General features: G+C 46.0%; 1 protein-coding gene across 1 annotated transcript; it reads right to left on the reverse strand.

The window, feature by feature from the left end:
- Positions 1-8,564: 8,564 nt before the first annotated feature.
- Positions 8,565-11,466, reverse strand: LOC137299351 (Krueppel-like factor 2). Its single transcript, XM_067968039.1, has 3 exons — positions 11,105-11,466; positions 9,986-10,874; positions 8,565-9,654 (listed from the first exon to the last, which is right to left on the reverse strand). Exons 1-3 carry the CDS (start codon positions 11,183-11,185, stop codon positions 9,479-9,481), a joined length of 1,146 nt encoding a protein of 381 aa, XP_067824140.1. The 5' UTR covers positions 11,186-11,466; the 3' UTR covers positions 8,565-9,478.
- Positions 11,467-13,524: the final 2,058 nt, after the last annotated feature.

A 13,524-nucleotide genomic window follows, 5' to 3' on the forward strand; every position in this document is an offset into this window, starting at 1 on the left:
AGCACAAAGGAAGATGGTAGTGGTTGTTGGAAGCCAATCATCTCAGCCCCAGGGCATTGCTGCAGGAGTTCCTCAGGGCAGTGTCCTAGGCCCAACCATCTTCAGCTGCTTCATCAATGACCTTCCCTCCATCGTAAGGTCAGAAATGGGGATGTTCACTGATGATTGCACAGTGTTCAGTTCCATTCGCAACCCCTCAGATAATGAAGCATCCTGTGCCCACATGCAACAAGACCTGGACAACATCCAGGCTTGTGCTCATAAGTGGCAAGTAACATTTGTGCCAGACAAGTGCCAGGCAATGACCATCTCCAACAAGACAGAGAGAGAGAGTCTAACCACCTCCCCTTGACATTCAACAACATTACCATCACTGAATCCCCCACTATCAACATCCTGGGGGTCACCATTGACCAGAAACTTAACTGGACCAGCCACATAAATATTGTGGCTACAAGAGCAGGTCAGAGGCTGGGTATTCTGTGGCGAGTGACTCACCTCCTGACTTCCCAAAGCCTTTCCACCATCTACAAGGCACAAGTCAGGAGTGTGATGGAATACTCTCCACTTGCCTGGATGAGTGCAGCTCCAACAACACTCAAGAAGCTCGACACCATCCAGGACAAAGCAGCCCGCTCGATTGGCACCCCATCCACCACCCTAAACATTCACTCCCTTCACCACCGGCGCACAGTGGCTGCAGTGTGTACCATCCACAGGATGTACTGCAGCAACTCGCCAAGGCTTCTTCGACAGCACCTCCCAAACCCGCGACCTCTACCACCTAGAAGGACAAGAGAAGCAGACACATGGGAACAACACCACCTGCACTTTCCCCTCCAAGTCACACACCATCCCGGCTTGGAAATATATCGCTGTTCCTTCATTGTCGCTGGGTCAAAATGCTGGAAGTTCCTACCTAACAGCACTGTGGGAGAATCTTCACCACACAGACTGCAGCGGTTCAAGAAGGCGGCTCACCACCACCTTCTCGAGGGCAATTAGGGATGGGCAATAAATGCTGGCCTCACCAGCGACGCCCACATCCCATGAACTAATGAAAAAAAAGACTGGGGATTGAGATACACCTTATAAAAAGTGGACGGCAACCTTCCCTTGGTCAGGTGACCAGTGAAATGTTCTCTTCTTGCTGAGGTGATAATTTCCAATATTAATCCTCAACTTTAAGTCACACTTTCCATTAAATCGAAGCTATCTATATATATAGGATAGGAGTTCTGAGGTGTTTCATATTTAATGGCAATTGTGACCCTCAGTGGAGGTAGATTAGTGCCATTATTGAGATTGAGCAGGAACTTCTGAGTTTCCTGTCAGGAATCCCCCCCCCTCCCCTCCACCCTCTTTGCCTCTCTCCATTAAAATTTACCCCCATGTCTCCAGGCTGAACCACATCCGTTAACTGCAACTTTTTTGGCTGCGGGATTTGAGCCAATTCCTCATCCAGCATTTCAAATCTCTACTGATACCACCAGGTTCTATCTTGTGAAGTAATCTAGTATGAGGTACTTTATCAAAGACTTTCTGGAAGTCCAGGTAGACAATGTCTACTGGATTACCCTCATCCACTACCCTAGTGACTTCCTCAAAATACTCTATCAAATTTGTTAGACACAATCTATTTTTTCAGAAGCCGTGTTATATATTTCTAGTGAGCCCTTCCCTTTCCCAGTGATCATAAAGGACATCTCTTGCGGTCCCTTCTAGCATCCTCCCAATAATTGATGTCAGGCTGATGGGGCCTGTAGTTCCCCGGCTCTGATTTGTCCCCTTTTTGAAAATAGGAACTATATGAATTAATCAGCCTTGGGATGGATATTATCTGGACCTGGAGCCCTATCAATTTTGACCTTTCCTAGTCTACCCAAGATGACATTACTGTCTATTTTAATATTGATAATGCTGTTCAATACTGAGCGCCCCTCGTCTGGAACATAAAATGTAATAGAGGCGTTCAAAATTATGAAGGGTTTTGATATTTTATACTGTTGAACTATTATCCCGAAAGCTAAATTAAATATTTTTGTGTCTGTGCATTATTAAGGTTCTCAATGTATTAAACAGTTAAAGATGGATGGATTTAGGGAAGCTGAGTGACTATAGCCTACAAATTTAATAGAGGGGTTCGAAATTATGGAGGGTTTTGATCGGGTAAATGAGGAGGGTCAGTAACCAGAGGACACAGATTTAAGATAATTGGCAAAAGAACCAGAGGGGAGATGAGAAGAAATTTTGTTACGCAGCGAGTTTTTATGATCTGTAATCCACTTCCTGAAAAGATGGTGGAAGCAGATTCAATAGTAACTTTCAAAAGGAAAACCTATTTCTTTGACCAAGCTTTTGGTCACCTGTCCTAATGTCTCCTTATGTGGCTTGGTGTCAAATTTTCTTTGATATCGCTCCTGTGAAGCGCCTCGGGACATTTTACTACATTAAAAGCGCTATATAAATGCAAATTGTTGTTGTTATTTTTGTTGAAGGCAATGAAAACAGGTTCCAGGAGACCACAGTGACTGAGGTACATCACCCAACAACACACTACATTCTGTACACAGAGTCCATGTACATCGCCCAACAACACCCTACCTTCTGTACACAGAGTCCATGTACATCGCCCAACAACACCCTACCTTCTGTACACAGAGTCCATGTACATCGCCCAACAACACCCTACCTTCTGTACACAGCGTCCATGTACATCGCCCAACAACACCCTACCTTCTGTACACAGAGTCCATGTACATCGCCCAACAACACCCTACCTTCTGTACACAGAGTCCATGTGCATCACCCAACCGCCCTGCCTTCTGTACACAGCGTCCATGTACATCACCCAACAACACCCTACCTTCTGTACACAGAGTCCATGTACATCGCCCAACAACACCCTACCTTCTGTACACAGCGTCCATGTACATCGCCCAACAACACCCTACCTTCTGTACACAGAGTCCATGTGCATCACCCAACAACACCCTACCTTCTGTACACAGAGTCCATGTACATCACCCAACCGCCCTACCTTCTGTACACAGAGTCCATGTGCATCACCCAACAACACCCTACCTTCTGTACACAGAGTCCATGTACATCACCCAACCGCCCTACCTTCTGTACACAGAGTCCATGTGCATCACCCAACAACACCCTACCTTCTGTACACAGCGTCCATGTACATCGCCCAACAACACCCTACCTTCTGTACACAGAGTCCATGTACATCGCCCAACAACACCCTACCTTCTGTACACAGAGTCCATGTGCATCACCCAACCGCCCTGCCTTCTGTACACAGTGAGCATGTATATTACCCAACACCCCTCCTTACCTTCTGTATATTGTGATATTAGCCTCAGCCAGGAACTCCTTCATTTCCCTTCTGAACATTGGCAGCGAACCCCCACCCTCTGCGTGAGCCGGCAACTTGTTCCAGAGGTCGATGACCTTTGACCGAAAGAGAAACCTCCTGACATCCAACCTCATTCTGGTCTCTGCTCAACTTGAGTGGCAGTGATGAGCCCAGGCTAGGGGAGGGGCTCGGGAGTGGGGGGGAGTATCCCCATCATCATCCAGTGACACCCGGCAGAACTGCCTGCATGTGTTCAGGATCGGCTGTGAGGCCACCCACGGTGGATCAGCCTGTCAACACTCACAGTTTGTGTAGTCACACGTTAAGAAGGCTGGCATCACCTGCGGCAGCGTGCCCCTTCAGGAGAGACGAATTATGGGGAGAATGGAGGAGGGGGAAAGAATCTTAAGAGATTATTTACTCACCTTGACGTTATGTAGTTATATTTTCTAGATTTCAGATATGATGACGCAGAGATTTGTATTATGCAGATTTATGCCCAGAATTTCCCCAGGGCAAGGTTCAGCCGTGCAGAGTGAGTAAGACTGCCTCAGTAGGACCAATGGGTAGACTGGCCGAGAGTAGGTTTGCCTGGCCATCCCCTCGGTCATGATAGAACGAGTGGTGTCTGGGCAAGACTGTGAAAAATCAAATACATTCTGCCCGGGGAATAAATAATTATTATTACTTGTAATTGGAAAATATTAGGCTCTTGCCAGAGACGGTGTTGACTCCAAACGCTCAGGCTGAGGCCTAGTACACCTCAATTAGTTTATTAGTGAAATGCAATAAATGTTATTTGAAGTGAGGGGATTTCCTCAGGTCTGTGTACTGATGGTTTGGCTGGTGTGTGTACGAGGGGTGATGTGTGTGGGTGTTCAGAATGTGCCAAGAACCCTTCGTTAAACTTTCCATTTCAGGTAGCATAAAGTATGCAAATACAGGAGATTTTTTTTTTAGTCACTGACTGGCTGTAAATTTTCAGATTATAATTTTGCATTCATTGCATTGTCATAGACTGATTATCTTATTTAAAAAATCCCCTGGAGTTAGCTTCTGTCAGCTATATCGGGTGTTCGCCACACATTGAAGGTGCATAGTAACAGATTCGTTTTTCCTTAACAATCTTCTCCTCTTGCCTCCTGAAGGCATTGATTCCCTGGCTGGGGAAGAGTATCAGAGATGCCTAACACCATTAACATGAAAGTTCCCTGAGTCCTGCCCAATACCCGGCCAGATTCACTCACAGGCCACTGGGCGGGAATGGGGATTTGGCGTCGGGAGACTGCAGCCGGGGAACGCGGGAATGGACCTCGGCAATCAGTGGGAGGTGGGGTCTGGAGGCGATCGTAGATTGTCGATCAGAGAGCGGGAGGCCAGGGCTGAGGAGGCCCAAGGACCCCTTGTGGGGCCTGGGGTGGGGGTGTGGGGGGACCTGCTCCTCCTGGCCCACGAGCAGTTCAGAGAAAAGTGATTTTTAAATCCTTACCGTGGCCCCTTCAGGCCAGCCGGCTCCTCCCGCCGGAGTTGGGCTGTCAGACTCCAGGCAGTCTGGCCAGCCGGCTCCTCCCGCCGGGGCTAGGCTGTCAGACTCCAGACAGTCTGGCCAGCCGTCTCCTCCCGCCGGGGTTGGGCTGTCAGACTCCAGACAGTCTGGCCAGCCGGCTCCTCCCGCCGGGATTGGGCTGTCAGACTCCAGACAGTCTGGCCAGCCGGCTCCTCCCGCCGGGATTGGGCTGTCAGACTCCAGACAGTGCAGGACTCCCCCGACTTCTAGTTAAGATCACTTTAATTGAATGCTAAGAGCCTGCCTGCAGCGGGAGCCTCGGCCGAATTGAAAGTTGGAGAAGATGAAATGGGGCCAGGTGGGAACGGAGCGAGCTCAGGCTGGTAAGTGGACTCGGCCTAATTTTAACCCCAACCCACGCACCATTCTTGCTGGGCAAGGGAGGTTAAAATCATGGCCAATATCCACTCGTGTGCACGTCTAGCAGGGACGGTAGCTAGTCATCAGAAGCTGGAATCCTGGCTGATTTTCCCTACTAACACAACGGGAACTGTGGCAAACTGTGATATTATTGGCAGCCATAAAGGCTTATAGCTGGGAGCTCAGGACATAGTCCTGGCCAACATTTATCCCCCAACCAACATTGCTACAAAAACAGATTATCTGGTCATTATCTTATTGCTGTTTGTGGGATCTTGCTGTGCATAAATTGGCTGCTGCGTTTCCTACGTTATAACAGTGACTACACTTCATAAAGTACTTCATTGGCTATAAAGCGCTTTGGAACATCCTGAGGTTGTGAAAGGCGCTATATAAATGCAAGTCCTTCCTTCATAGGATGATGGATGGAAGTACTGGGAAATGGTGAAGAGTGGAGGAACACGGGCAGCAGTGATGAGGGGTGAGAGGGAGTGGAAGGTTATTGTCAGGGCTACGAGGGTACAGTGGACTGCAGAGGGCCCAGTTGGGGGCAGAGTGATACAAGCTGAATTAAAGAGTTATGAGCATGGCTAGAGGGGTCAGGAAAGTGTGTGAGCTCATGACTGGGCTCAAGTCTGTGCTGAGATGGAGATCAACATATCTGTCCCAAACTTAAATCCATTAACTAAAACCAAAAACGAAGCTAGTTTGATGAGAAAAATGGATTATGATCATTTTTAGCTTCCTCGCTTTAGGATCTGGTGCCCAATGAATGGACCCAAACTTACATTTATATAGTGCCTTTCATGTCCTTAGGATGATCCAAAGGACTTTACAGCCAATGAAGTAGCTATGAAATGTAGTCACTGTTGTTTTGTAGGGAAACACGGGAGCCAATTTGTGCACAGCAAGATCCCACAAACAGTAATGATATGAATGACAAGTTCATCTGTTTTAGTGATGTTGGTTGAATGATAAATATCGGCCAGGACATCGGGGAGAATTCCCCTGCTCTTCTTTGAAATAGTGCCGTAGAATCTTTTACGTCCACCTGAGAGGTCAGAAGGGGCCTCGGTTTAACGTCTCATCTGAAAGGAGTTCCAAACAGCTGCCTGCTCCACTTCTCAGCATCAATTATACATGTAACCAGAACTGAGCTGCTGGGCCCTAGGTGCATTCCTTAACATCTCAACAGCGCTCGGTTAACCTGCTCTTGTACCACAAAAGTTCCACAGGAGGTCAAGACTACCCTGGGGCCATCGGCGAACTTTGCTTCAACATCTTATCATTTTTTTTGTTAAACTTTTGACATGTATTCATGGAATATTTTTTTCGTCCTGGCTTGCTTTTGCAACAGTGCTATTTTCTCTGCGCTGATGGGATTTGCGCGTCCTGATGTAAAGTCTTTTTTTTTTAACTCTTCGGGACAAGAGTCCACTCCTGAGGCGGAAGGACCTTTGGGGGCAGTGGTCACATCTCAAGGATGCTGCACCTCCCAGCCCTGAGAACCTGAGCTGGGCTGAGCCTGAGTTTGCAGTTCCAGCTCTAGCTAAAAATAGCCCAACACAAAAAACAAAGAAACACACACAAGACACAGAAAGTGAAAGGTAAAACAGACACAAGAAAAACAAAAGTAATGTATACTCTCATTAAAACGCATGGAGGAGCAAGACCTCCGCAGAACAAATGAAAGCACAAATGTTCTTTCTGATGGAAATGGTTTATTCTGTCAAATTTTTTTTGCAGAATTGCTTTCTTTTAAAGTCATGTATTCTTACAAGGTCAATCCCCACCCTCTCCCTTCACACACATGGAGTGGTTTGGCTCCCCGATGGAACGCACTGCCTGAAAGGACGGTGGAAGCAGATTCAATAGTAACTTTCTAAAGGGAATTGGATAAATACTTGAAAAGGAAAAATTTGTAGGGCTATGGGGAAAGAGTGGGGGTGAGGGATTAATTGGATAGCTCGTTCAAAGAGCTGACACAGACACCATGGGCCTCCTTCTGTGCTGTAAGATTCTGTGAGAGTGACTGGTCCTGATTTACCCTTTGGGATGTGGAGTTTGATCTCACAAGGGCGGGCCCCCTCTCTCTCTCTCTCTCTCTGACATCACCTACAGATGGGGATTGTGATAAAGGGGAAGTGAAAGGTTCATAATAACATCTCCGCACTTTCACACCAGCGGGGAAAAGAAACAAATCAGAGAGCCTGAAAGTTACATTTCGACTGAGAGATATTGTCGAGAAGGGGGGAATGCTTTTTTGCAAACAGATTTGAAGTGTTTAGAGGGAGTACGTCTCTGCCACAAACATGCAGACCAATCCGGGACATGTATAATTTTAGTTTATTTTGATAGGGAAGAATAAATATCAGGCAACATCGAATCTTTTTCAAGCCCACTCGATTTTGGACATAACTCCCACAGCCCATTTCACAGAAAGCTCTTATCTACCTTCACAAATGGGTCCTGCCCATTGGTCCGAATTCTTTCTTTTGAACCCTATTATTTTTAGTCCGTTTAGATGGGCAGTGATAATTGGTTAGTTTATGAGACAGTCAAGTTAAGGAGTGGGGGGTGGGGGGAATGTAACTGTCGCTAATTTGAAACTGGGTTTTAAATTTAAGAAATCCATTGATTTTCTGCAGTCTTGAACTCGGTGTCTGTTGAGTGAGATGATGCGGGCAGACTTCTCATTTCCTTGTGTGTAATTAGCCCCGTTTCAGTTTGTATTTATATGTGCAAAAAACCCGCAAACTCCTGGCATCCCCTGGCACAGCTGGAAAACATCAGCAACCGCGAGAAGGATTAACCCTTCGGTTTTAAAATAAGGACTTTTTTTTATCTTCACATTGGGAAGGGGGGTCCTTACACCCTCACTCTCTCCTCGGCACTTTACTGTCCGGCTAAACGATGTCTTACGGAACCAAATGGGTGTTGAAATCAACCAACTGACCCTCTGACTAAAATGTCATTGTGCATTTCATAGTATGATACAGCACAGAAGGAGGCCAGTCGGCCCATCATGCCTGTGCTGGCTCTTAGAAAGAGCTATCCAATTAGACTCAATCCCCTGCTCTTTCCCCAAAGTCCTGCAAATTTAATTCTAATCTTTATTTATATCTATAATTATATGAATTAGCTTAGATATTTCTGTGTAGTGATGGAGATCTGTGTCCACCCTGTTCTACTGAGGAGATTTGATATATATTTAATGTGAAATGAGGTATTCCATATACTTTTAAAAAAACACACAGGATAGGCGGAGAGTTGAAATTCGTCCAGTCTCTTTATATTTACATAATACAATAATTTTAATACAAAATAATATATACATATATTCATATCAACTTCAAGGCAGGAAAATACAATTATTGATTACAAGGCATCTAGCCCTGCATAGTGTAACTGGGAGATGGGACAGACATCGAATGTTCTTATTGCACCTCAGGTACTGTGGGAATCGATCACTGTGCTCTATGCCGGATTGAAGTCGGGGGAGAAACTTCATCCAGCTGTCGTCGGACAGACAAACTCAACATTCACTCGGACCCATCGGCGGGTCAATTCAACTCAAAAAAAACAGGACACAATAATAATAATAATAATAATATAAATTCGTTTCGAAGCTTATTGCAAGGCTACACGGGGGTGGGGGCAGTGAATTCTCTCAGTTACTAGAAAGTGACAAACATCTGTGACTTTCTTTGTGTAACCTCGTCCCCTTCTAACAAATGGCAGGATTTGTTTTGCCTGGCATTGAATAGCAGTAAACATTGCCATATAAATTGTTTACATTTTTACCCTGTCTGTATCGCAATCATTCATTTACGCAGTAAGTCCAGGGACACGTGTTCCCTTTTTTTTTCTCTTTTAATAACAGTTTCTCTGGATTCTCCCTACAATGTCCCTGGTGTGTTGGGAGTTCTTGAGATGCCCAGATTCTGCTCTCTGTGTCTCCGTCCCCTGTTCCAATTCGCCCACGTTGTCTGCGATCGGCTTATTTGCAGCCCCGTCTCTAGGGCGGTAGAACCAGCTACAAATCCCCAATGAACTGCTCAGTCTCGCTCTCTTTCATCATTGGTATGTTATTCAATAGTTGTCTTTGGTTGTGAAAAAACACATTTATTGAAAATATTTTAACTTTTTTTTTAAATTTGAAAAAAAAAAGTCTCTGGGTTTTTTCAGATGTGCCTCTTCATGTGCAGGGCGAGGTGGTCGGATCTGGAGAAGGCTCTCTCGCACATGTGGCACTGAAAGGGTCGGTGGCCAGTGTGTTTGCGGTAGTGACGGGTCAGCTCGTCGGAACGGGCGAACTTCCAGCCGCATCCTTCCCAGGTGCAGTGATATGGCTTCTCACCTGGAGAGAGAGAGAGAGGGGGAGAGGGGGAGAAGCAACAGGACATCGTTAGAACCTCATAAAACTGCAACCAATTGCATATTTACAAATCCAGTTAATACCAAAACAGCGCTGCAAATTTACATTTAAACAGCGATACGCAGTTAAAATGTACTGAATTTCAACAGTGGCTACACTTCAAAGGTAAATTCATTGGCTATAAAGATTTTTTTTTGGGGGGGGGGCGTCCCAGGGACGTGCAAGGTGCTAAATGAATTCTTTACTGAATTTGCAAGGAGATGTTATTTTTTTAGAAGTTGCATGCAGGTGGACTGAATGGGGCCGCCCTTACCTGTGTGTGTCCTGAGGTGGGCTTTCAGGTGAGAGCTCTTGGTGTAGGTCTTCCCGCAGCCGGCGTAGGTACAGGTGTGGGTCGCCGTCCTCTTCCTGGGCCACGACCGGCGACCCCTCTTGGGCTTGCTGTCCAAGAGTTCGAGCGGGGAGGAAGGGGGTGTCAGCACGACCCTCTGGGCCGGGGAAGGCTGGAGACCGACCGGATCGTCGAAGAGGCCGTACTGGTTGGGATAGTGCATCTGATGGGCGAAGGGGTAGCCGGGCTGGTAGGACAGGGCGGGGTGCAACATCATCTGGGACTGCTGGCACTCGGGGCTCATCAGGTCGCCGGGGCTGAGCGGGGGGGTAACGTTGCCCCCGGGGTGCGGGGAGTTGTTGAGCCGCTGCTGCTCGTTGTAAGCCACCATGCACGACACGGGCTCCTCCCGTTTGATCCTGACACAGCTCGGGCTTGGCATCATGCCCATCGCCGGCCCGTAGCCCTCCATGACCGGTTCCATCTTGGGGATCTTTGCAAAGTCCTCGGTGGGGAAGGCCGGGGTGAGCATGAAGCGACCCTGGACGGTGTTGGCCGGGCAGTAGTCCGTATCGGAACGCAGGAGTTCGGCCATCATACTGTAGGCTGGAGGGTCCGCGGACTCGGGCAGGTTATAGGCGAGAGGGTCGCTCTTCTGGTAATATTGGCCGGCTTCTTCCGCGGGCACGGGATAGTCCAAGGTGCCGGCAGATTCGGTGCACATGGTGTTAGACAAGATAAAATCCAAGTCCAGCAAACTGAGATCATCGTCGGTTTCGCTGCCCCGTGTGAAATTCTCCAAATACTGCATAAATTCCGCCACTGGGCAATGGGTCTGTGGCTGCTTGGCTCCAAGGTCGTTTTTCCATTTCTGTAAAAAAAAAATGAATTCAGGAGAGAAAAAAATAAAATTAGGGTCATTTTTATTTTTTTTTTGCAAAATTAATGCAAAGTTTAAAAAAAAATCTTAAGAATATTTAAAAAGATATAAATTGAAATCACTGCATTCAATGAGTGTTTGAACCAGGAGAGAAATGTGTGTGTGTTTACATTATGCCCAAGTGCTGTGTTAAAAATAACGTTTGCTAAAACTTTACTTACGTTACAATATTCCTGCCTGTCCAACATCTTGGGAGTTGCAAATGTGGCAATGGACGGTAAGATCGTGCCGCTCAGAGCCATCTCTGCCTCTCAAACTTCACTTGAAGTTATTTTTTCTTCAACTTAAAAAAAAGTCTGCATGAAAGTTGGGCTCTCGGACTCTGCACGCCACTTGCATAAGAGAAGTCTCCGGAACAGAGTTTTAGCAGAGGTATAGGGCGAGCTCGTGTTAAGTACTGGTTTTAAGTTGTGCAGCGGGAGGCTGCGATTGGTAGGATATCAGAAAGTTAGCCGAGAACTTGAACCAATTGCAGTTGGCTCAGGAAACACGTCCAGGATGAGAATCGTACGCGAGTAAATGCCCTAAATATAGCAGTAGTATATAAAGCGAGCACTGGTCGGGAGAGCGAGAGGCCGAGTGAACCTTCTCCAGGCGCCTTCCCCTCTTCTTAAAAGCTGTCAGGGTTCCTCCGTCTCCATAGGGACGGTGCAAAACAACACACACACAAATATAATCCAACACTGCAGATGGACTGATGCCAAAGGTGACGCAGGAACAACCCCAGGACAGCCCAGAACCCCAGGCATGACACACACATACACACAGAAACACTCAGTGTTAGAATGCAAAGAGAGAAAAACATATAAATAAAACTTTAGTACTCCCAGCCTGTTGTTTGTAAATAATATGGTCTGGCAGCTGCAGTCTGCACAGGTCGTTCGTGTTTAAAAGTAATAATACATTGAAAATGTACAAGAATGAATTAGACAGGGGGGATTCCACCTTTTAAACAAAAATCTCAGGCAGAAGGGGCTCCTGTGCAGGAAATTCAGACCCCGCATTTCCAACTCTCCGAACTGACAGTAGGTGAAGTTTGATGCTGCTCCTATTGTTTGTTTTACTTTAAGATCTGTCTCTTGGTCCGACGCAGCTTCACATAAAAACCCGCACGAATGTGTTGTGTGTTTTTTAAATTACGGCGCCTGGTTATGTAGAAACATATAAATAATTAGCAGTTCTGCAAAACTTTGGTGCCTGTGCATTTTTATCCATTGCTGTGAGCGTCGCCGTATTCAACCGTGTAAAAAAATCAGGAGAGGAAGTTTTAATACCGGGCACCATCGGCAGAGGGGGTCTCCGTCCACACACAGCTCCAACAAATCGGGCTTTCTTCTCCATTCTCACTCTCTCCCACACACTCACAACACTCACATATACAAACTCACATACACACATATACACACTCATATACACAAATTTACACACACATATACAAACTCACACACACTCATTTACACACCTCACATATACACAAACTCACACACATACACACTCACATATATGCACATACACACACACTCATATGCACACATACACAAACTCACACACTCACTTATATACACATACACACATATATAGGCAAACTCACATGCACACTCACACACACTCACACACACATACACACATACACAAACTCATACAAACACACTCATACACACACACTCACATACACACAAACTCACATACACTCTCATACACTCACCTACACACATACACATACACAAACTCACATACACACACTCAAATATACACACATACACACACACATACACAAACTCACATACACACACTCAAATATACACACACATACACATACACAAACTCACATACACACACTCAAATATACACACATACACACACACATACACACACAAACTCACATACACATACTCATACATGCACTCATGCACATACTTTCATACACACACACATACACATTCACACTCACACAATTACACTCATACACAAACTCACACACATACAGACACACACATTCATACACTCGTACACACACATACACAAACCTCAAACACACACTCATATAAACACATACACACTCACTTACACATGCTGTCATACACACAGACATACACATACACATACACACACACACTCTCATACACACACACTCACATACACTCATCTGTCTTTTGGATGAGATGTTAAACCGAGGCCCCATCTGCCCTTTCAGGTGGATGTAAAAGATCCCATGGCACTATTCGAAGAGCAGGGGAGTTCTCCCCGGTGTCCTGGCCAACATTTATCCCTCAACCAACATCACTGAAAAAACAGATTATCTGGTCATTATCGCATTACTGTTTGTGGGAGCTTGCTGGGCGCAAATTGGCTGCTGCGTTTCCTACATTACAACAGTGATGACACTTCAAAAATACTTCATTAGCTGTAAAGCACTCTGGGACATCCTGAAAAGCGCTATTGAAATGTAAGTCTTTTTCTTACACACATACACAAATTCACAAATTCACATACACACTCTCTCAAACACTCTCAAACACACACAAACTCACATATACACATACACACACATACTCTCATACACGCACAGACACACACACAT

The sequence above is a fragment of the Heptranchias perlo genome, chromosome 29 (genome assembly GCF_035084215.1).
Source record: "Heptranchias perlo isolate sHepPer1 chromosome 29, sHepPer1.hap1, whole genome shotgun sequence".
Taxonomy (NCBI): domain Eukaryota; kingdom Metazoa; phylum Chordata; class Chondrichthyes; order Hexanchiformes; family Hexanchidae; genus Heptranchias; species Heptranchias perlo.

Bases quoted from the DNA above. Each gene is read 5' to 3' on its own strand.
- LOC137299351 (XM_067968039.1), bottom strand. From the start codon at position 11,185: ATGGCTCTGAGCGGCACGATCTTACCGTCCATTGCCACATTTGCAACT. The intron at 10,875-11,104 runs GTAAGTAAAGTT...TTTTTTTTACAG, and splicing joins ACAGGCAGGAATATTGTAAC to AAATGGAAAAACGACCTTGG. The intron at 9,655-9,985 runs GTAAGGGCGGCC...CTCTCTCTCCAG, and splicing joins CCACCTCAGGACACACACAG to GTGAGAAGCCATATCACTGC.